We start from the raw sequence: 24,647 nt of genomic DNA, 5'->3' as shown, positions 1-24,647 counted from the left end.
GATCTAGATTTCAGAAAATCCACTTCAAGATGTGTTTTCACCTTGGGAGGTGGAGCCATAAGTTGGAGGAGTGTTAAGTAATCTTGTATTACGGATTTCACCAGGGAAGCCGAGTACGTTGCTGCTTGTGAAGCAGCAAAGGAGGCTGTTTGGCTCAAGAAATTCCTTTCTGATCTTGGTGTTGTGAGAATGGAGCAAGTTCCCATCACATTGTTTTGTGACAATAGTGGAGCGGTTGCACAATCCAAAGATCCAAGGAATCACAAGAAAGGAAAGCACATTGAGAGGAAGTACCACATCATTCGAGATATTGTTGCTCGTGGAGATGTTGTGGTAGCAAAGATTGAAAGTGCAAATAATCTAGCAGATCCCTTTACCAAAGCCTTGCCTCAAAGGACTTTTGAGTCACATTTAGAGGGAATGGGAGTTAGATTAGTGCACAATAGTCTTTAGGGCAAGGGGGAGATTGTTAGGATTAGTGCCCTTAAATCCTATTGTATGATGCTATGTATGATATTATGTATGACATTATATAAGACATGATGCATGACTTAATATTGTGATTGATAAAATTGTTTTATTATTATCTAAAATAATGGTAACATGAATATGAGACATTATCATATAGTCTATGAGATGCATTGTATGTGATTTATGTGAAAAGTCACAGAAGATGTAAATCACAAGTTCTTTGTAAACTCAGAATTTATAGTTCGTAGTCGGTGATGAAATTGGGCATTTTATCTGCGAAGACTATAACGTGTCAACTAAGATGATTTGTCTTGATCATGGAAGTGGAGACTTCTAGTTGATATGTTGATATGTTTTAAGAGTTAAAACATATTGAACAGGACCGCTGTGAGATTTATTATTCTCCTAATGACTGTCAAATGAATAATAAATCTCACGACTTCTATTTGCATGAACTCTTAATCCTGAGAGAATAATGGACTTGATCATGAGGTGTGGGTTGCTTTGATATATCAGGAGTGAGATCTAAAGTGACGGTCAAAACCTCAGTATGTTGGGCAGCCACATTTAGTGTTGATGGAACATATATTCTCAAGATGGAATTCATAGTCTCTTGATGGAGATATAAAATATTCCCTTGTTAGTAAGAAATTGCTAAAGTATATATTTATGAAATTGGATTTCATAAATATATAATGAATAACTTTAAAGAATTAAGCCGGGTACTCAAGGATTAGATGTAGTAATTTACAAAGTGGCAGTCTATATTTATGACTTTGTGTTACTACGAATATTTTATGAAGGGGTTACGTGTACAATAAAGTCTTGGGATATAATTTATTAATAAGGCTTAGAGTGCAATTATATTTATATAGTGGTATTAAATATAATTAATAGTAACATTGGACTTGTCAAGAGTTGACGGAAAAGCCCAAGGCCCATTGGAGCTAGTGTCTTATTGGTCCATTTTGGTCCGACTCCAAGCCACACACTAAAGCCCAATTGGAAAGGCCCAATAGGCCAGTCCAATTAGATAATCAGTTAGTTATAAAAGGAGAAACATACAGAATTTTTATTGGTGAAAAATTAGTGAAAAAAAGAGAAATAAGAAACGGTGTGTGAGAGAGTGTGAGACACACTTTCATTCTCCCTTGAAAACTGATTGAGAGACCACACATCTTGGGCGTAAAGTAGAATTGGAGTGAAGATTAAAATTGTTCCCAAGTGCTTCTAATCTTTGTTTTGAATTTTTCCACACCAAGGTACGCTATCTTGTTCTTAAATTCTGAAATTTATATTGTGCACATTATCAATCATGAATGAAATAGATCCTTGTTTGTTGCTTCCGCTATGTGTTTTGTATGAGATACAAAACCAAATTTTTTCCTTCAAGAGACTTATTGAAAACATGTGATCTAGAAAAATTATTGTAGACCTTAGGTGACAAGGAAAGCTGAAAAGTTTGATGAGGATAGATGGGGTAAACACCACCTTCACTCTTGCCCAGGTAGAGAATTTTCCCTGTGGCCAAGGCCTGGATTGAAAGAATACTTTCATCAAAATATCACTAGCAATTATTGTCATGACAAAGTTTATGAATAGAAGCAAGATTTGATGCAATTGAGGGAACTCTAAGAACATTGTTAAGTTGAAGATTAGAGAAAGATGATGGAATAAGGGCTATACCAATATGTGTAATGGGTAAAGTTTGTCCATTGCCAAAAGTGAGATGATCCTGATTAGTGTAAGGCTTTGGGAAGCTAAGATGATTGAGACTAGCTGTCACATGATCAATGGCTACACTGTCAACAAGCCAAGGCTGATCTTGAGCAATGCAGGCATTTGATGCAATGGACATTGTTGCAAGCTTGGTAGGTGGATGCTTGCCCTGATAAGTATAATCCATCCTATGATAGCAGTCAATAGCCAAATGTCCAAGTTTTCCACAAATTTGGCATATAGGCCTATCTGATCTAGCACCACCAGAGCTAGATTGAGCTTGTTGAAAATGGTTGAAGGGATTGAATTGTGAAGATTGACCATTGGAGCCTCTACCTCCTCTATTGTTAAAGTTTCCTCTACCTCTTCCTCTATTGTAAGTCAGATTATAACCACTACCATTAGATTTTTGATTAGCTGTTGCAACCATGGAAAAGATGGTATCTTTAACCTCTAACCCTTCATTGAGTGACTCTTCTTCTGCATTTAGCATAGTTGAGAGCTTATCAAAACTAAGTTGAGTACTCCTAGTTCTGATAGCTGATTTGAATGCATTGTATTCAATAGGGAGTCCCTTAATTGCAATGTGAAGCAATTCTTCATCATCCACAATTACTCCAACTGCTAGCAACTTGTTCCTTACAACTTTGATTTTCTGTAGGTAGACATCTACAGTATCACTCCCTTTCTTAAGATTATGCAGTTCACCCTTAAGATTCATGATGAGAGACCTTGAAATTGAAGAAAACCTATTTTCAAGCAGCTTCTAGACTTCTATAGCAGTAGCACATCCAATAGTAAGTGCAAAAACAGATGGAGACAAAGTTGAACATATAAAGGTAAGCAAAGCCTTCTCCTTTGATTTCCAAACTAAGAAATCTGGATTCACAATTGTAGTGTATGATCCAGACAAATCTTTAAGAAATTTCTCAGGAATTAGTTGAGGTTCTTCAAGCAACTCAAACAAGGAATATGTTTCAAGAACCATGGAAATTTGATGTTTCCACACAATATAGTTGGTATTATCTAGCTTCACTATCATCATATTAGACATATTAGATCGAAGTAAAAGAGGCTGATTTACCAAATTCATAGCTGAGATAGAAGACATAGTAGAAGTAGATGACGACAACGTCATTGTTGAGTTTGAAGCTGCCATTGTTGAGTTTTGAGTTGCAGCTACTCTGATACCATGAAGAAATCTCAATGAACAGAATTTCTAACGAAGCAAGACAAAGGTTCAAAGATCACCAGCAACAGAAACAAGATTACACAGTATTCGGTGAAAAGAGAAAGGCTAAGAGAATGAGAGAAAGTGAGAAAGATTGAGAGAAGAACTGAGAGAATAAAACTTGTATTGAGCAACTAAGAATTCTTGCATAAGTACAATTGAGCTCAATGAGCTATTTTTATACTATAAGGTCACACTAACAACTTAATTAACCGCCCACCTTATGCGGATCTAAGCCCCTGAAAATTAGGAAATAAAGTTCAGCTCTTCTAACTGAATTTCGCGCCAAAGCCAACTACTCTTTGAACTGAGGAATACGCACCGTTTTACTAATACATCTCCAAGGTCAGTTATTAAGCTAAACAATGCGTTTTGATACACAAATTCTATTTAAATGAAACAACGTGTTTAATTGAACCGCTGTTGTTTTGTTTGTGCTTCTTCTTCGTTACACTTCTTCTTTACAGGTCTGGTACTGTTATCTTCAACATCTATAACTTGCAGCTAGAGTATGCATCAGGAGGCACCCTTGAAGATTTAATCAAGAAAAATGGAGGAAAATTAGTGGAATATGATGTGCAAAGGTATACTTGGATGATTGTTAAAGGGCTTCGCTGCATTCATGAAAAAGGTTATGTACATTGCAACCTAAAGCCAGCAAATATTCTTGTTTTTCGTTCTAAAGATCGTAGAGGCAACGTTGTTAAGATTGCAGATTTTGGAATATCAAAAATTCGAGAGAGGATAATGGTTTTGTGAAGAGAAAGTTTTGCTTTCGGGGAACTCCTATATATATGCCTCCAGAATCTATTGCGTGAGGTGAAATCGAAGCTCCTTCGGATATATAGTCTTTAGGATGTACCATCATCGAGATGATTACTGGAAAGCAAGTATGGAATTGTACAGGTCTAGAAGACCTAATGTTTCAAATTATTTTTGGAAAGGAGCCACCAAAAATACCCGAAACTATGTCAGAACTTGGGAAAGATTTCTTGAGTAAGTGTTTTGTAAGAGATCTAGAAAGAGGTGGACTGCTGAGATGCTACTAAACCATCCTTTCACCATTGAAACTGAATGTTTGAAATCTACAAAAATCTGTCTTGGTTGTTTTGCATCAATTTCAAGGAGATTGTCTTCCTCAGAAACTTTGCTTCCTCCTCCTAGATTTTATGCTTTTCCTTCAATGCTGCATGGGCATGCCCATTATTATGGCAACTAGCAACTTGGATGGGGTCGTGGAAAATGATAGTGTGGCCTATGGATAGCAATCTGCAAACAGCTTCTTCTCAATTGTAGGTTTAGAAGTGATCTAGAGGTTAAGTGTTACTCCGGCAACTTTATGCTATGGGGTGGTGGGCCTGCTTATGGCGTCGAATCAGTACGTTCTAAGAAGAAATATATGAATATCAATCTCATTGATCTCATTAGTATCATTCCAAATCTCATCAATCGTTTTCTAGTGAATGAGTTTAACAACATCAATGAGTTGAAATGAAGACTAAGATAGAAAGGTTCTAGCCTTTTAGGTATATGTTATGAGTTTGGATATGTGTTGCTTTGGTTTTTTAGCATTATCTTGGATTTCGGCTTTATTTTTTATTATGGGATCTTGGATTTTTGCTTTAATTTCTTGGATTACTTTGCTTGTATTTATAATACGCATTCAGAGTTTTGTAGGCATTTAATCCATAGCTTGTTATGTCACCGATTGGAGTAGAAAGACAAATTATAGAGTATTCGAATTGCTATTACTTTTTTTCTTTCCGATGAACGAATTTCTACTACTTTGTACTCTTTATGTTAATATTTTTTATTTTTTATTTATCCCAATTCTAAAACCTTAAATGAATTTTTGATTAAGGTATAATGATATTTGCAAGTCTGATTTTACTGGAATACTTCCATCAGGATGTCCTATCGTTAGAAACCTCGATTAAAAATGAGGAATAGACTGTGCATTCATCTATTGGATCCTTGGTAGAATTAGATATTATGGATCCCCTCTTTTAGAAATATGACATTAGAGAAAACCCAATACCTCAATCTTCACTTTAAATATCCTGTATGTGATAATTAATTAATTCTTAAGCTATTACATTATCACAAGTGTTTTGTTTTTTATGTTTACATGATAATTAAATTTTATTTTCATTTTTACAAAATTGAGCTAGAATAATTTTTTTCAACAAAAAAAAAAATTGATAGTAAACATAAACTAGTTAATAAATTTTAGGGACCAATAGTATATATTGGCCTAACTAAAAGTATCATGATTCTAAATTAATAAATAAAAGTATTTTTACTTTGTGTGGGTTACACATTCGATAATTAATAAAAGATAGTTTCTCAAGATAAACTTACCTCAACATCTTGAGATACAATATAAGTTGAACAACTTGCAAAGCAACAAATCCTAAAATTAGGTGTCAACTAACATCCCTCAAGTTTGGAGTCTTATTGTTGCAGTTCTGATACAATTTCTTCAGCACTTAATGGGGTTACTTTCTATTCTTCACCTCTCATCTCAAATGGCACATGTTCCAGGTTTAACAAAGTCTGTGACATCATTGCCTTCTAAAATTTTGGATGTTCTTAACTCAATTTTGGTGATAATGGTCGTTGATTTTTTTGGAAGAAAGAAAATCATATTGACAACCTTGGTTTTAATCTTTTTTAGTCTAATTGGCTTAGGCCTCCTACTTGGTAAAATGGGTGGAGTGGGAGAATCTCAGTTGAAAAAAGGAGTTTGGCAAATTGTCTTAAATAATAATATGAACATATACATTTTAATTGTTATGTTTATTCTTGAATTGATTTTTCAAATATTTTAGAGTCAAATATATTATGTTCCTTATGTTCATACATGATAAATTTTATTTCATTCTCACAAAATTCAACTAGACTAATGTTTTCAACAAAAAAAAAAATGATAGTAAACATAAACAAGTTAATAAATTTAGAAACCAATAGTGTATATTGGCCTAAATGAAAGTATCATGATTCTAAATAAATATATAAATAAAAGTATATTTTTTACTTTGTGTGGTTTACACACTTGTTAATTAATAATAGATAGTTTCTCAAAATAAACTTACCCTTGACATCTTGAGAAACAATATTAGTTGGACAACAACTTGCAAGGCAACAAATCCTAAAATGAGGTGCTAGCCAACCTCCCTCAAGTTTCGAGTCTTTTTGGTTCTTGCTGTAGGTCTAGTTTAATATCAAGTTCAATTTCGGCTTCTTCAGCACTGCATGAGGTTAAAATGATATTTAGCCTCTAATCATAAATGACACAAAATGGAGGTTTAACCAAGTTTGTGACAGTAATGCATTGCTTCCTGAAATTTTGGATATTTTTAGCTCAATTTTGGTGATCATGCTCGTTGAATCCAATTTTGTGTCACGTGTCCACCTAACTTTTTAATTTTTGGAGCAAGTGAATTATTGGATGCAAAAATTGATGAGTTTAAATCCAATTAAATTCTAAATCATATATATATATATATATATATATATATGTATGTATGTATGGTTTAAAAATGTGTAAGCAATACTATGTATAGTTTGAACATCTTCTCAACACACGGTATAATTTAAACTATGTAATTGTGATTATTTTAAATTATACATGTGCATATGTATAATGTTACACACTAGTACATAACAATTGTTATGTTTATTATTGAATTTTTTTTCAAAATATATCAGTAAAATATTTTATGTTCCTTATGTTTATACATGATAAATTTCATTTCAATCATACAAAATTCAGCTAGAACAAGTTTTTCAACAAAAAAAATTGATAAAAAACATAAACAAGTAATAAATTTTAGGGACCAATAGTGGATATTGGCCTAAATGAAAGTATCATGATTTTAAATTCAATTTTTTGTTTTAAATTATTTATTCATCTATTCATTTCTTATATGTTAGATTAGGTGTTACATTAGATTATGACAACATAAACATAATACTTCTTTTTTTTCCAAAAAACATTTCTCTATTTTTTCCTTTAGGAATTGTACTTTTGGTTTTTGATAGAACAAGAATGTATTGACCCATTTGGTAACGTAATCAAATTAATTTGCCAAATTAATTAATTAGATTCAATTACATGCAATACGCGTGGTAGCACAAACAAATCACCAATTAAACTAAATGCAGTAGAAAATAAATTTGACACGGGTGATTTGTTTACGAATGTGGAAAACTATTGAGGCAAAATCCCACCGGGTGAATTTAAGGTCACCACTCCCAAAAATCTACTATTATCAAAACAAGCGGTTACAAGTAAAGGAATCCCAGTACCTTATACCAACCTATAGTTGAATCCTTACCCCAATACACAATTGGACTTGTAATGTAGTGACAATCTCTCCTTTCAATGCACAGCTCCTAGTATGTGACTAACCAATCGATGCACGGATCCAAGTAAGTGACTAACATATCAACTTGAGAAAGATGTTGGTTGCAAAGTTCTTCAGTTCATCCAGACGATAAAGATCAAGAAGTTTCTTGGTTACAAAACCCTTGGCGCACAAACACAACAGCTTCTATAAAGAAGATGAATTAAGGCAAATTGTCTCCGGTCACAATTTGAGTGAATAATCACTTTGCATCAAGTTGTATCACCTTGGACGACCCTTAAAATAATCCTTATATATGTTTAGGGTTGTGAGAAAAAAAAACGCTACACAAATAACTTGAATAGATACATTTGTCGAGCTATCTGTCGAGTTTTAATGAACAACACTTCTTCACTTGATTTTTGGACAGATTTGCATGGCTTTAATACTTAGACTTGAACTCTTGTTCCTTGAAGTATTAAACGCATTCTAGATCTACCCAAAACACTCTTCAGAACTAGAACAAGGTACACACATACGCATCCTGATACTCTAATACGTTGTTGTCTTAGTATTTTCCTAAAAAGCCATAGCACACTAACTTTATCACCGGAGACTTTGTGGCAGGCACCACACCGGTGACCATTTAAGGAAAGCTCTTAACGACGATTGCAAGAATAGGGACGAAGTTGTCGACTTATCTAGATGAGTCCACTTGACTGACGATTTCCTCTTCATTAGTATCTTTTACATGAATTTATCTTTATAATTACTTTTGTTTTTAATATTATTTTTGTAATATTTTGTATTTGTTTTTTTTAATTTTTATTTACAGTTGCTAACTATCCGGTTCATTGGTTAGCAATTAGTTTTAAAAAGTAGAGTTTAAATAAAGAGAGATGCTACGTTCACAACATTTTTATAAAATTTTCACAACAAATCACAAGTGATTATTGATTGTTATTAGTTCAAATTTGAAACTAACACTAAGATTACTTTTTTGCCCCAACAATAACAATCAGTAACAACTTGCCACTTAAGATTTGTTGTAAGAATGTTATAGACATGTCATTTCTCTTAAATAAGTCGACTATAAGTATAGCGAGGTCACATAAAAACTTCTAAAAAGGGAAAAACAAAACTTTAAAAAAAAAAATTACCTTCTATCTTAGAATCCAAAGGCCAGACGGTCATCTTGACCGACCTCACATATGACCGACTTCACACACTTATATATTAACTAAAAGCTCTTTCAAGATAAATCAATCTTAAATAACCTCACAATTACTTCAAAGGAAAAAAAAAAATTTATTGTGTTCGTGCATCACAAATACTTCATACCTCATACTTCAAAGAAAAATCAAAACCCCCTTCATTAAAAATTTTCATTGTGTTCGTGCCTCACAATTACCTTCTATCTTAGAAGTGAAGGCTAAACAGTCATTTATCAACAAAAAGTAAGCATTTTTTTTCAAGATAAATCAATCCTCAATAACCTCACAATTACTTCATATATATATATATATATATATATCTATATCATTGTGTTCGTTCTCACAAATACTTCGTACCTCATAGGTTCATACTTCAAAGAAAAACAATGGCACATGACATGATGAAGTGGTCAAAAATTCAAGTTCTTGGAAAAGGATCGTACGGAACCGTGTTTTTAGCAATTGCAAACTGAGTTGTTCCGCTTTATCCTCTCCTTTCTCTGGCTTGATAGCTATCAAGCCAGTGGTTTTTCAAAACTCTTTATCGCTTCAAAAGGAGGCCAAAATCTTGCAAGACTTGGTTGACTGCCCTGAGATTGTTCATTATTTTGGAAACGATTTAACTATTGAAAGTGGCGTAGGGTTCTATAACTTGCAGCTAGAGTATGCGTCAGGAGCAAGGGAGTCAATACCGTACTGAAAGCCATTTTGGTTTAGTCAAAAAAACGAAATATTTCAGTATCGGTTAATACCAGTGTACCGTTTCGGAATTACCGTTAATTTTATATATATATATATATATATATATATATATATATATATATATATATATAATTAGTTAAGATATTTAAAATGATAAATTTACATCTTATTTATTTTTATTTTTATTTTTAGAATACATATGTCACCTATCCAATCAATCAAAAAAACCAATAATATGTATGTATATATGAAAATATGAAACCTTTATTACAATAGGTGAATATAAGTACATTGATGTGAGAATAGAACAGTGGGAACCATTTACGAGGACTTAAGTCACTTGAGTGAAAGCTTGCCTCATGGCCATCTGTCCAAAGCTTTAACTCATATGTCTCTTCACTTGGTCACATGACCATGTGGTAAAGAGTGAAGATAAAGACAAAGTCCTCTCACTTCCCATCTCAATTTAAATTTCCATCAAGCATTCATGTGGGGTGAAAACCAAAAGGTGAAATGGAAAAAAGAGAAGAGGCTTGGCAGATGTGGTGATGAGAGCAAGACCGAGAAGAAGAAAAAGCAAAAGTAGCAGCAATGGTGTTCTGCAGCAACAACGTTTGCTAAATCTGGTTTTACAAAACCCTCTTCTTCTTACTCTACATCTTTTCAACCCTCTTGTTTCCCAAAAATTTGCAAAGAAATCAAAAATTTTGTTTCACTCCAGTATCTAGTTACCGGCCGAAATCCAATATATATCCCAATATGACTGAAACGAGTCCAATACAGTCGGTATTCAAACCAGTATGAAACATCAGTGTTTCTGTACCGGTTTATGTTCAAGTACAATAATTTCCGACCGTACCAGCCAGTATGGTACCAAATCGACTCCCCTGGTCAGGAGGCACCCTTATGTTTACATGATAATTAAAATTTATTTTCATTCTCACAAAATTCAGCTAGAATAATTTTTTTCAACAAAAAAAAAAATGATAGTAAACATAAACAAGTGAATAAATTTTAGGGACCAATAATATATATTGGCCTAAATAAAAGTATCATGATTCTAAATTAATAAATAAAAGTATGTTTTACTTTGTATGGGTTACACATTGGATAATTAATAAAAGATAGATTCTCAAAATAAACTTACCTCAACATCTTGAGAAACAATATTAGTTGGAGAACAACTTGCAAGGCAATAAATTCTAAAATTAGGCATCAGCCAACCTCCCTCAAGCTTGGCGTCTTATTGTTGTGGTTCTGATACAATTTCTTCAGCACTTAATGGGGTTACTTTATGCTCTTCCCCTCTCATCTCAAATGGCACAAGTTGCAAGTTTAACCAAGTCCGTGACAGCATTGCTTTTTAAAATTTTGGATGTTCTTAGCTCAATTTTGGTGATAATGGTCGTTCATTTTTTTGGAAAAAAGAAAATCATGTTGACAACCTTGGTTTTAATCTTTTTTAGTCTAATTGGCTTAGGCCTCCAACTTGGTAAAATGGGTGGAGTGGGAGAATCTTAGACAATCGAAAAAAGGAGTTTGGAGAATTGTCTTTAATCATAATATGAACATATACATAATAATTGTTATGTTTATTCCTGAATTGTTTTTTCAAAATATTTCAAAGTCAAATATTTTATATTCCATATGTTCATACATGATAAATTTATTTTCATTTTCACAAAATTTTACTAGAATAATTTTTTCAACAAAAAAAAGATTGAAAATATGAACAAGTTAATAAATTTTAGAAACCAATTGTGTATATTGGCCTAAATGAAAGTATCATGATTCTAAATAAATAAATGAATAAAAGTTAAGTTTTTTTTTTTTTTTTTTGTGTGGGTTACACACTAGTCAATTAATAAAAGAATATTATTTAAACACCACAACACGTATTTTCATACTTTTTTTTAACTACACATATTTCTAAAAAAATTATACAAAATTTCTTACCAAATGGGCCCATAGTTTCTCAAAATAAACTTACCTTTGACATCTTGAGAAAGAATATTATTTGGACAACAACTTGCAAGGCAACAAATCCTAAAATACGGTATCAACCAACCTCCCTCAGGTTTGGATTCTTAATGTTGCGGTTCTAATTTGATTTCTTCAGCATCTGCTCCTGTTATAGTACATGATTGAATTCATATCACAAACGACACAAAATGCAAGTTTAACGAAGTCTATGACAGCATTGCTTCCTAAAATTTTGGATATTCTTAGCTCAATTTTGGTGATCATGCTCATTGAATCCAATTTTGTGCCATGTGTCCATCTAACTTTTTAATTTTTGTGGCAAGTGAATTATTGGGTGCAAAAACTAAAAAGTATAAATCTAATTAAATTCTAAATCATGTATGTGTGTGTGTGCGTGGTTTAAAAATGTGTAAGCAATACCATGTATAATTTGAACATCTTCTCAAAAAATGGTATAATTTAAACCGTGTAATTGTAATTATTTTGTAATATACCCGTGTATATGCACGAGGTACACATTACTACATAATAATTGTTATGTTTATTATTGATTTTGTTTTCAAAATATATCAGTAAAATATTTTATGTTCCTTATGTTTATACATGATAAATTTTATTTCATTCACACAAAATTCAACTATAATAAGTTTTTCAACCAAAAAAAAAATGATAATAAACATAAACAAGTAAATAAATTTTAGGGACCAACAGTGGGTATTGGCCTAAATGAAAGTATCATGATTTTAAATTCAATTTTTTGTTTTAAATTATTTATTAATCTATTCATTTTTTATATGTAATGTTACATTAGATTATGACAACATAAACACAATAATTCTTTTTTTTTTCAAGAAAAAACTCTCCACTCTTTTTCCATTAGGAATTGTACTCTTGGTTTTTTTTTAAGGAAAAAGAGTTACAATCTTTTATTTTTCCCTTTATTTTTTATTTTTAATTGTAGTTTTGTTGAGTTTTATTAATTTTTTAAATATTTTTCTAAGTGTTTTTATTTTATTGTTTTGATTTTGGTATAGTAGAAATTATATATATTACATTTGTGATTGTTCCTATATTAAATAAAACTATAATTATGAATTACATTGTTATTTATTAAATTAGTCCAAATTTGTATTTTAAAAAACTATTGAGATTATTTTAAAAATATTATCACACACAACGTGTGGGATCCGCAACGTTTAAAATTATAAACAATGGTAATTGTCATAAAAAATTTATTAAAAATTAAGCAATTGTAAAATAAATAAAAATTTGTAAAACAACCTAATCATAGTCACTAACAATTAAAGTAAGAGATTAATTTATACAGTCAAATTTTGAAACTATGAAAAAAAAATAGAGATAGAGGTGAAAAAAATAATGGATGCTTTACTACTTTAGTACCATACATGACTCTCCCTTTTTTTGTGTAAAGTTTTGAGTTTCACGGGCTGTAACTAAAATGAAGGGAAGGAATTTGGATTAGTGGGGGAAAAAAGCATGAATAGTGGTCAAAGTGGACACATGCTTTAACTTAAAAATAAATGGAAGAGTTTGGTGGCCATTTATTTTAGTAACACCAAAAAATATCACAATATGATTACAATAAATTAAGGTGTTAGTACATAATAGGTCAAAATAAAATAAAATAAATTATTCTAGGCTTCATCCCAACTAAAAACAAAAGTGTTATGAAAATATTGCAAAATTGTATTGTGTCTCTAGACTTTCTTAAGTGGGAGATGTGTTTATTTGTTTATTTTTTAATGTCTGGGTACAGTTTGTGTATATTAGAAATGGGAAAAAGTTTCTTTGTTTTACTATATCAACTGGGTTTCTCCAACTCACCCATGGACCTGGCCGATCCGAAAACTGACTTTTCTGACTTTTGTGACGTTCTGTGGCAGTTTGCAACCTCTAAAACCAGATTCTAGCGGGTTGGTTGGCAAATCGTCGCATCAAAACTCGATTCCAACGAGATCTCGTTAAGATCTGTCGAGATCTTGTGTAGATCTGACGAGATCTCATCAGATATGGAGAATTTTGACCAAATTTAGCAGATTCGAGGCTAGATCCAGCAAGTTTTGGCTAGATCTCCTCCTCCCTAACTTTAATGAGACTAAAACATCCCTAATTTTAACGACAGGAGTGGCAAAAAGCTACACTAATAGAAGTATATAGATGGTTTTTTTCAGGTGGGGGTGGGGGGGGGGGGGGGGGCACTCACCGCACCTTTGGCTCTGCCCCTGCTGGTTAGTGTGATAATGTTTAAGGTTTATTCTTCTTCTGAATAGTGGTAATTGTAAAATATCTTTTTCACTTCATGATCAATATAATTTAGTAAGTTTTCCCGTGAACTCTACCCAATTTGACACTTCATTTTTCAAAATTGAAATAGGTTCAATGTGAAGGACATGTATGATGGAATGGAAAATAGTGTGAGAGCATGTGGATAGTGTTAGATAGCATCATAGTTTTTAATTACACAGGGCTTAACATTGTGGTTTAGAACTAAATCTTTTATTGTTGTCTTTTCCAACAAGATGGCTTCCGTTGAGAAGATCAGAATGGAATAAGTAAAATATTGGAAGATGTTTTGCAATCGTGATTTAGAGTAAGCAAAATAATTAAAAATATGTGGAACTATTATAATCGACATGGTGTTTGGTAGGTTTCCTTTACTTTTTATTCTTTTTTGAATGAAAGAGTAAGTTATTGTTGAGGCAACAAAACAATTACAATAGTGGGTTACAATTATAATCAACATGGTCTTTACTAGCTTTTCCTCTGTCAAAATGTATTCGTTCAGTTTACCTTCTTTTGATGGAGTGGGGGATAGAGTTGTAAAGGATGCTTCCCCCATTCTGTATAGCATTGCTCCGGATAAAGGGGCCACTGTGATTGATTATTTGTGCTTTATTAATAATAGAAGACGTTTGATGATGTTCGAAAATTAATTGACTTTTTAATATTTTGCCACATAAACTTTGTTAGCTTCAAAATTACCTACTATCTAAGAATCCGAAGGCCAGACGTTCATCTTGACCGACCTCACAAATGACCGACCTCAAACTTATATATTAACAAAAAGTTCTTTCAAGATATATCAATCCTCAATAACCTCACAATTACTTCAAAGAAAAAAAAAAGTTTCATTGTTTTCGTGCCTCACAAATACTTCATACCTCACACAGTCATACTTCAAAGAAAAACAAGACCCCCTTCATTCAAAAGTTGCTTTATCAATTCAATATGGCACATGACATGAAGTGGTCAAAAATTCAAGTTCTTGGAAAAGGATCCTACGGAACTGTGTATTTAGCAATGGCAAACCGAGTCGGTTCCGCTCTCTCCTCTCCTTTTTCTGGCTTGATAGCTATCAAGTCAGCGGTTTTTCAAAACTCTTTATCGCTTCAAAAGGAGGCCAAAATCTTGCAAGACTTGGTTGACAGCCCTGAGATTGTTCGTTATTTTGGAAACGATTTGACTATTGAAAGTGGCGTAGGGTTCTATAACTTGCAGCTAGAGTATGCGTCAGGAGGCACCCTTGAAGATTTAATCAAGAAAACTGGAGGAAAATTAGTGGAATATGATGTCCAAAGGTATACTCGGATGATTGTTAAAGGGCTTCGCTGCATTCATGAAAAAGGTTACGTACATATATTGTGACCTGAAGCCAGCAAATATTCTTGTTTTTCGTCCCAAAGCTAGTAGAGGCAATGCTGTTAAGATTGCTGATTTTGGAATATCGAAAATTCTGAGAGAGGAGAATGGTTTTGTGAATAGAAAGTTTTGCTTTCGAGGAACTCCTATATATAGCTCCTTTGGATATATGGTCTTTGGGATGTATAGTCATTGAGATGATGATTACTGGAAAGCATGCATGGAATTTTACAAGTCTAGAAGATTTAAGGCATGTTTGTTATACTATTTCAAACTTACATTTTTACATTTTAAACAACATTACATATTCTTTCACACACTTTTCACCCACACGTATTTCAAAAAACTACAAAAATCTCATTTCAAACTACTCTACCAAATACCTTTTTAATATTTCAAGTTGTTTTGGAAAGGAGCCACCAAAAATACCTAAAACTATGTCAGAACTTGGGAAAGATTTCTTGAGGAAGTGTTTTGTAAGAGATCCTAGAAAGAGGTGGACTGCTGAAAGAGATCCTAGAAACATCTTTTCATCATTGAAATTGAATGTTTGACATCTACAAAAATCTGTCTTGGTTGTTCTGCATCAATTTCAAGGAGACTGTCTTCCTCAGAAACTTTGCTTCCTCCTGAATTTTATGCTTTTCCTTCAATGCTGCATGCGCGTGCCCATTATTATGATAACTGGCAACTTGGATGGGGTTATGGAAAATGATAGTGTGGCCCATGGACAGCAATATGCAAACAGTTTCTTCTCAATTGCAGGTTTAGCAGTGATTTAAAGGTTAAGCGTTACTCTGGCAACTTTATGCTATGGGGTGGTGGGCCCGCTTATGGGGATCAAATCAGTCCGTTTTAAAAAGAAATATTTGAATATCAATCTCATTGATCTCATCAGTATCATTCAAAATCTCATCAATTGCCTTCTAGTGAATGAGTTTAACAACATCAATGAGTTGAAATGAAGACTAAGATAGAAAGGTTCTAGCCTTTTAGGTATATGTAATGAGTTTGGATATGTGTTGCCTTGGTTTTAGCATTATCTTGGATTTCAGCTTTATTTTTTATGGGATCTTGGATTTTAGCTTTGATTTCTTGGATTACTTTACTTCAATTTATACTATGCATTCAGAGTTTTGTAGGCTTTTAATCCATAACTTGTTATGTCACCAATTGGAGTAGAAAGACAAATTATATACGTCATTTAACTAATAAGCCCTTTTTGTCCCTTAGTTGGAATCAAAGAAGTGGTTCTATCCCCATAGAATTAGCTAACTGCTCTTCACTAGCCAACTTGTCTTTAAGTCACAATTACTTAAATAAAAGCATTCCCGCTCAATTCAGTGACATTATTTCTTTACATTTTCACTACAAAAAACGCGGGTCTTAGGCCGCGTTTTTTTCAGCCGCGTTTGCAAAAACGCGGCCTAAGACCCTAGTTGGGCTGTGTTTCTCAGAAACGCACCCACAACACCTGATTTATAGCCGCGTTTTTAAAACGCGGCCCAAGCCCAAGTCTGTAGCTGCGTTTTTTGGGTCTTAGGCCGCGTTTTGTGATTTATGGGCTGAAACCGCATTTTTAAAACGCGGCTTCAGACCCATCTGAAATTTTTTTTTATTTATGTCTTGAAGCCGCGTTTTTAAAACGCGGCTCTAGTTCTGTCCTAAAGCCGCGTTTATTAAAAAACGCGGCCATAGTTATCCTGAAGCTGCGTTTTTTAAACGCGGCTTCAAGAATCCTGAAGCTGCGTTTTAAAAAACGGGGCTAAAACACCTTACTATAAATTAAAAAGAACAAATCTCCTTAAACAAAAAAATCCCTTGCTCGATCTGTCTAAGCACTTCGAACTAAATTCCCTCAAATCCCAAACCAAACCACTCTCGCTCACCTCTGAGATAGCCACCATCCCAGTCCTCTCCTTCACTGGTGGCAAAATCGGCGAGACCCAACTCTAACTGAAGTCCGCCCCACCCGATACCGTCTGCGCCACCCTCACCCGCATCGTCACTGACCTCCAGACCAAGCGCCGCGGCACTGCCTCCACCCTCACTGCCTTGGGTCTCTCCAACTCTCAATCTCACTCAAGACACTGACAGGGCCGAGTAACAGTAAGTTTTTAAAATTAATTGTTTTGATTTTTGTTTTAGGGTTTCCATTTTTGTTTTAGGGTTTCGATTTTTGGTTTAGGGTTTTGATTTTAGGTTTAGGGTTTCGATTTTGTGATTGTAGGGTTTCGATTTTAGGTTTAGGGTTTTGATTTTAGGTTTAGGGTTTCCATTTGGGGTTTAGGGTTTCGATTTTGGTTTAGGGTTTTGATTGCAGGGGTTGATTTCGATTTTGGTATGTGTTTGCAGGTTGAGTTCATCTTGATGGGTGGCACTTTCATGTCACTGCCAGCAGATTATCGCGATTACTTTATACGAAATCTACATGATGCTTTATCAGGACACACTTCAGCCAATGTTGAAGAGGCAGTTGCATACTCTGAGCATGGTGCCACAAAGTGCATTGGCATGACCATTGAAACGTAAGTTACTATACAAGTTTGATATGCGAATATTTGATTTCTCTCTCATTTTGCACTTGGTTTAAGTTGTGTTGAATTTTTTATTGATTCCCAACTGGTCTGTTTAATTGAAAAAGTTGTCTGAGATAATTGTTGTCACCAAGGATGGGTTTGCTAGGATTTTTGTTGGGTGCTCATGGTTTTTGATTCAAATTTGTTGGGTTTTCTGGGATTTTTTTTGGGTTGCTCATGTTTTTGCTATTTCTGTTCGAATTTTATGGTTTTGATTTTTCTGGATCAAATTTGCAGGGGAAATCAGTTTGAAATGTTCATTTGGTTTGAATTTGCTAGGGAAATCAGTTTGATTTTTCCAAGTTCGAATTTCGTGTGTTTGAATTGTTTGTCATGTTCTTTGTGGTTGTTGTTCCTCTCTTGGTTTGTTTTTAAATTTTGTTTGATTCTGTGATTAGGTTCTAAAACTTGCTGATTACGGTTTGGGTTTGGACAAACGAGAGGGCTTTTGGGTATGTATGTGGTTGTTTGGCCGTGAGTTAGGGGATTTAGGGTTGGTTTCAAAATGGGTTTTGGATGTGTGTGCGCATTTGCTGGTGTGTGTAACTGAAAGTTTGAAATATATTTACTAATGTTGTGTTCTTGTGTTTTGGGTTTGAAAAAAATTTTGATTTGAAATATTTTCATGCATGGATCAAATTCTAGTATCTGCAGCACAAAATAACAAAACAAAACAATTTACTTCAAATTTCTAAGAGCTAGTGAACATTTATATAATGTAATAAAAGAAATAGGGTAAATTTGCATCCCCTTAAAATGATTTAAGCTTCTAATTTAGACTCAAGCAACACAAATATATAAAGAATAGTCCTAAGACCACAAATTATTTCACAATTTTTTTTTAACAATTCTGACATGACGGACTGTAAATGATTATTTATCACTAACACATCGACCTACTATTTTTTTTCTCCACTCTCACTCTATCACGTCACAGTTATGTGATAATTTAATTATGGTTCTAGTTTTTTTTTTTTTTTTTAGAAAAAGATGTCGATCAACTTACAGATGCTCTCTTGGGTCGAGTTGTTACATTGGAAGAGAAGCACAAGGGAGCATAAATGTTATAGATATTGATGGCGATAATATTATCTTCGAGAGCTAAATAGGATGCTTCGCACTCACGAGATTGAGCGGTGGCATTGGGTGAAAAATCACAGTATTTGTGTATTTGATACACATCTTCGTTCGAAATGATAGCATGGCTTCCAAGGTAATCGACTAATCCTTGTTCGTCAATTTCATCATTGATTACTGCATTTCCAATCTGCATATATTATGAATAAGAAATCAATGAGAAAGAATATATTAAAATAACACGTGAAACATAATTATAAAGGAAATTAATGGGAGCAAGATAAAGATACTATTGAGATGTTGTTTCCTTCTTTGGTTTTTGTTTTTGTTTTTTTTTCCTCCTAAAAGTTGACAATAATACAGTCATACTTAGAAAAAAAAAAGTTGAAAAACAGGTCCATAAACAAATAACCTATTAAACTAACAAAAAAAAATCTAATTAAAACACACGTATTACAAACAATTATCAATAAGCTTCTTTGTACATTTTTCTTAGTTATTATGAGTGGCTTACTAATAGAAATCCTCCTTCTCATTTTTTTTTTCATCTTTTGCTTCACTAATTATAGTATGCCATGTATTTAAAATTTTAGTTATTTTACAAGATAAGTAAAATACAAAATAAATGATAAGTTGTAATTGATGGAATATAAAGCAAGAATCAAAACATTAGATAGGAAATTTTTATTTTTGACTTAAATCCTTTACAATATAGTTTTAGTTAAGATTTTATGAGTTTATTTTAAATATAACCACCTTTAATCCTAGGGAACCACATTATTGTTTCCCTCACTTCCCTAAATCAGAGGGTTCTTTTTTATCTTCTTTCTCTAACAATTTTAACGTCATTCAGTTTTATGCTCTAAATTTAGTCCTTTTATTTTTAACCATTAATTTAAAGAAGATTATTTTTAGCAAATTAGAAAAATCATAGCACCAATTACATGAAAGTTTTGTAAGGATCCATAACTCATAGGATCACTAAAAACATGTTACTGTTATAGTCTAAGTCATGTCTTTAAAGTGAATTGTTATATTTATTGGTTAGTCCTCTTATTTTTAACTTCGAAGGACTAAATTTAGTCATTTTAAAAGGACTAAGTTTTATACTTAAGAAACTTTGAGGACTAGAACATAATAAAACCATGTAAATCACATGAAAGTTTTGTTAGTCCATAACTCATATGAACACTAAAAAAAAATATTATTGTTGCGGTCTAAGTCATCGATTCTTATTATTGAGTCTATACTCTATAGAGACTAAAGAAAATAAGAGATAAAGACACAAAAGGACTGGGTCTTCGTTGGGCTGGGTCTTCGTAATGTTTGTCATAGTCTAGCCAAGCCGTGTTGGACCCACTGTGACCACCATATTTCTTCTCCTTCATAAAAATTTACGAGAAAACAAAAGGACTAAGCAACATTCATTTTGACTTCAATAAATTATGGAGTTGTTTGGAAACATTGTTTTAGTAACGCCATAAAATTGTAGCTAGACATACTTTTCTAAATTATTACTCGCATAACACTTATCTCCTTAAACTATAAGAGTGCACATTTATCCCTTTAAACTATTAGCCGTATAATATTTTTCACATAATATCATGAGTAATAGATTAAAGAAGTGTTCATTCTTATAGTTAAGGGGGTAAGTATATATTTTTATAGTTTAGTAGAATAAGTATAAAAAATGTATTATTTAGTAAAATGTAATTTCTACTTTAACTTCTAAGTTTCATTCATTATTTGTTTTTGAAAAGGATTTATAACCACTTTTATTGTCCCGTCCAATTATTTCCCTTAGACTCTTCCAATTATTGTATGTTTTTCTTCATTTTGAAAAGTACACATAAGGAATTTATAACCACACTGAGTGTGACACCCAATTATTTCCCTTAGACTCTTAAAACTTGCAATTACTTTGTGAGAAAGAGTGATTTTGAAAAGTATAAGGATTATAACCACACTTGGTTTGACATCCTATTATTTACCTTAGACTCTTAAAACTTGCATTTATATTGTGTGAGAGAGAGAGAGAGATGTACAATAATTCCTTTGAGGTTGATAATGGTCTTGTTAGCTTTCTTGTTATGGTAGAGAATGGAATGTGCAAGTTGGGGAACATAATGTCCAGCATAGCTTTCTCCTGAAATATAAAAGTCACGATCCTTGTATTCTGGAAATCTCTCTAACCAATTCACCAAAAACACATAATTATCTGCTGCAGTTCTACTATCCCCACTCTTATCATAATCTGATGTTGTATTGGAGTAAGAAAATCCTACACCAGCTGGAGACTCAAGGAACAGAACATTTGCAGCTGTAGAAAAAAAAAATTCCAAATTAAGATAAAATTTAGCCTCAGTTTTAGACAAAGAAAAAATAAATAAATTTAGAACATTTGGCAAAAAATAATAATTAGATAAGTATACGTATGCTTATCTAATTATTATTTTTTGCCAAATAATAATTAGATAAGCTTATGACTGCTTTTGAGCTTTATTTTTTTATTTTTTAGTTTTAATAAGAGTTTCTTTATTACTCACAAAAACAAAAGAATGGTTCTATTTCAAGTCCTAAATCTTTTTCGATGATATCACTTCGAGCTGTGGATTATTGTTCTTGTTGTACGCAGGTAATGACGGCAGGGCAAAGAGTGTCATTTGAGTTTCATGGAAATAACTATATTTTCACAGTCAATCAAGCTGCCGTAGAGGGCCAGGAAAAATCTAGTACTAAAGAGGGATGATATCAAGTGATACATACATTGTCTTTGAAACATCAAATGCAAGTGGAATAAAGGTATATTTCTGTATTTGTTTGTGTACTAGTCTATATACGCACACATATTTTGTTCTTGTTTTGAATTTTTTCTTATTGGTAAATACACATGCACTAGTGGGTCTTGAACTCACGTCACGATATGGTGTTTATAATTAAATGATTTGGTAGTATTTGGGTTGAGAGCTACTTGAACTTCCAAACTGTCGGTAGTATCTGGGGGTTTTTCTAGTATTTGTTTTCTTCAAAAGAACGTCCTCAACTGGAGTCTTCTTTATCAACTTTGAAGCACCCTTGCCAATTGGAAGCCTTGCACTATCAGTTATGTCTTTGACATTGTAGTTGCTCAAATCAAAATTGGTAACCGCTCTCATTCCTTTCAATCTTATGCTTGCAACATCATAAGCTTTAGCTGCTTCTTCTTCAGTATCTAATTTTTTGTACATATAGCAAGACATATCAGTTCTTAGATTGAAAAAAAATGTATGATAAACTTTTGACATGTTACACTAAACAAATTTGCTTGTTGCTGTGCCGCCTCAATAGCATTATTAGCACTCGAGACAAGTTAGGTTCCTTTTACATTATTAAGTAGGAGTCACCTTCAAGTTAGATGTCCTTCAATCTCATGTCCTACTCACATTTATCCAATTTTAGCCATAGCTTTAACATCTTGTACTTGTAGTTCAGCATCTTTTCTTTTTGACCCATATTTGCCTAGATTTTGAACCTTGTGCAATCTTAGTTTCAGTCTTTACAGTAAAGAATTGGTGTGGTGGCTGTGTATCAGTGTATTATCGATATATGCATTCTGAATTGGTATTTAATCTGTGGTTGTGCTCTTTCTTTGGCTGTGTGTCTTTCATTCTGGAAAAGAATGGGGTTGAAGATTCATGGCCAAAGGGAGAGCAGAAAAAAACAAGGCTATAACCGCGTTTTTAAAATGGGGCCATAGTAATGGGCTGAAGCCGCGTTTTTAAAAACGCAGCTTTAGCTCACAACTATGGCCGCGTTTTGAACGCGGCCAAACTTTCTTCCAGGCAATCAACTTTTGTCCTATAGCCACGGCTATAAAAACGTGGCCATTGGTCCTAGCCTATAGCCACGGCTATAAAAACGTGGCCATAGACCCCTCTAGGCTATAGTTATGCACTGTAGGCCATGGGTAAAAATGCGGCCTAAAAAAATGCGGCTATAGACCAAATTGACATATAGCCACATTTTTCTGACCTATAGCCACGTTTTAAAAACGCGGCTATAGAACCTTTTTTTTGTAGTGTTTATTGACCTCAGCTACAATAATCTCATAGGCAACATTCCCCTTTATCTTGTTAACTTGGAATTTAACCTGTCATACAAGTCTTTGGAGGGTCAAATCTCAAATATTTTCCGAAATCATAGTTTCGATGCATTTATCGGCAATAAGGATTTATGTGGTGACTTCAAAGGTTTCTCTCGCCTTTCATCTTCCCAAATTATGAGCAAAATAAAAATGTCACTTCCCCTCACAATTTTCATTGTGCTTTTACTTCTTTGGTGTTTTTTCTACTCTCAATGTTGGGTTATAGGGAAAACACAATCCAATCCAAGCAAAACAAAAAATGGGACTTGTTCTCAATATGGAATTTTGATGGAAAAATTGCATATGAAGATATCATTGAAGCAACAAAAGACTTTGACATTAAATATTGCATTGGAACAGGTGGTTATGGTAGTGTTTACAAAGCACAATTGCCTAACGGTAAAGTTGTTGTCCTAAAAAAAACGTCATCGCTTAGAGGCTGAGGACCCAAGTTTTGACAAGAGTTTGAAGAACGAGGTACAAATGTTAACGGAAATTCGGCATCAAAACATTGTGAAACTTCGTGGCTATTGCTTGCACAAACGATGCATGTTTTTGGTTTATCAATACATGGAAAGGGGAAGCTTATTTTGTATCCTAAGCGATGATGTTGAAGCATTGGAATTAGATTGGCCTAAGAGGATGAACATTATCAAAAGCATAGCACGGGCCTTATCTTACATGCATTATGAATGCACCCCAGTAATTATTCATCATGATATATCAAGCTCTAAGCTAGAGGCTTTTGTCTCCGATTTTGGCACAGCCAAACTTCTTGATCCTAATTTCTCCAACTAAACTTTAGTTGTTGGGACCTATGGTTACATTGCCGTAGGTGAGTTTTTGTGTAATTATTATAACTATATCCCATCCCTTTAACACCTATTATTTTATAAGGTTAGCCATGTGGGAATTTTTATAACTATATCCTGCTTCCTCGAACCAAACGTTTATCTTATTGTTTGTTATATGAATTGAATCATGCAGGGTGCAAGCAATCATTTTCACTACCGAATTTTTATCCAATAACTACTTTTGACCAACCTTTTCAAGTAGAAAATTAAAAAAAAAAAAATATATATATATATAGGATAAATATTTACATTTTTAAATAGCTTCCATTTATTTTCCTATGCAGAACTGGCATATACTATGGTAGTGACTGAAAAATATGATGTTTACAGCTTTAGAATGGTGGCACTAGAAATATTAATGGGAAAACACCTAGGAGAACTCTTGACTACATTATCAACGTTATCTTCTCAAAATTTGATGTTAAAAGAAATATTAGATCAATGTTTGCCACCACCAAATCGTTCAATTGCACAAGATATTTTCTTTGCTGCTCCTATAGCCTTTGCATGCTTACGCACCAAACCAAAGTCTCGGCCTACGATGAAATGGGTGTCCCAACAATGTCTTTCAGGTAAGAAACCACTAGCCACCCCCTTGCATGCAATTTCGCTATGGTAGTTAAGGAAGCAAGAAACTTATATGATGGGAGAGACTGAAACTCAATCATGTAGTGCTTGTTGTTAG

The 24,647-nt window shown here is 33.3% G+C and overlaps 2 protein-coding genes and 1 pseudogene across 2 annotated transcripts; 1 reads left to right on the top strand and 2 right to left on the bottom strand.

Annotated features, from left to right (window-relative positions):
• Positions 1-2,038: 2,038 nt before the first annotated feature.
• Positions 2,039-2,911, bottom strand: LOC142636587 (uncharacterized). The gene has a single exon (XM_075810854.1). It carries the CDS (start codon positions 2,909-2,911, stop codon positions 2,039-2,041), a length of 873 nt encoding a protein of 290 aa, XP_075666969.1.
• A 12,007-nt stretch (positions 2,912-14,918) lies between these two features.
• LOC142636578 (MDIS1-interacting receptor like kinase 2-like) lies at positions 14,919-24,647 on the top strand (annotated as a pseudogene).
• LOC142616755 (serine carboxypeptidase-like 40) lies at positions 17,178-22,224 on the bottom strand. The gene is made up of 5 exons (XM_075789545.1): positions 21,957-22,224; positions 21,031-21,305; positions 18,915-19,175; positions 18,538-18,556; positions 17,178-17,383 (listed from the first exon to the last, which is right to left on the bottom strand). Exons 1-5 carry the CDS (start codon positions 22,222-22,224, stop codon positions 17,178-17,180), a joined length of 1,029 nt encoding a protein of 342 aa, XP_075645660.1.

The sequence above is a fragment of the Castanea sativa genome, chromosome 1 (assembly GCF_040712315.1).
Source record: "Castanea sativa cultivar Marrone di Chiusa Pesio chromosome 1, ASM4071231v1".
In the NCBI taxonomy this organism is placed as follows: Eukaryota; Viridiplantae; Streptophyta; class Magnoliopsida; order Fagales; family Fagaceae; genus Castanea; species Castanea sativa.
The sequence above is the reverse complement of the archived record's forward strand: the minus strand, read 5'-3'. Positions and strand labels throughout refer to the sequence as shown.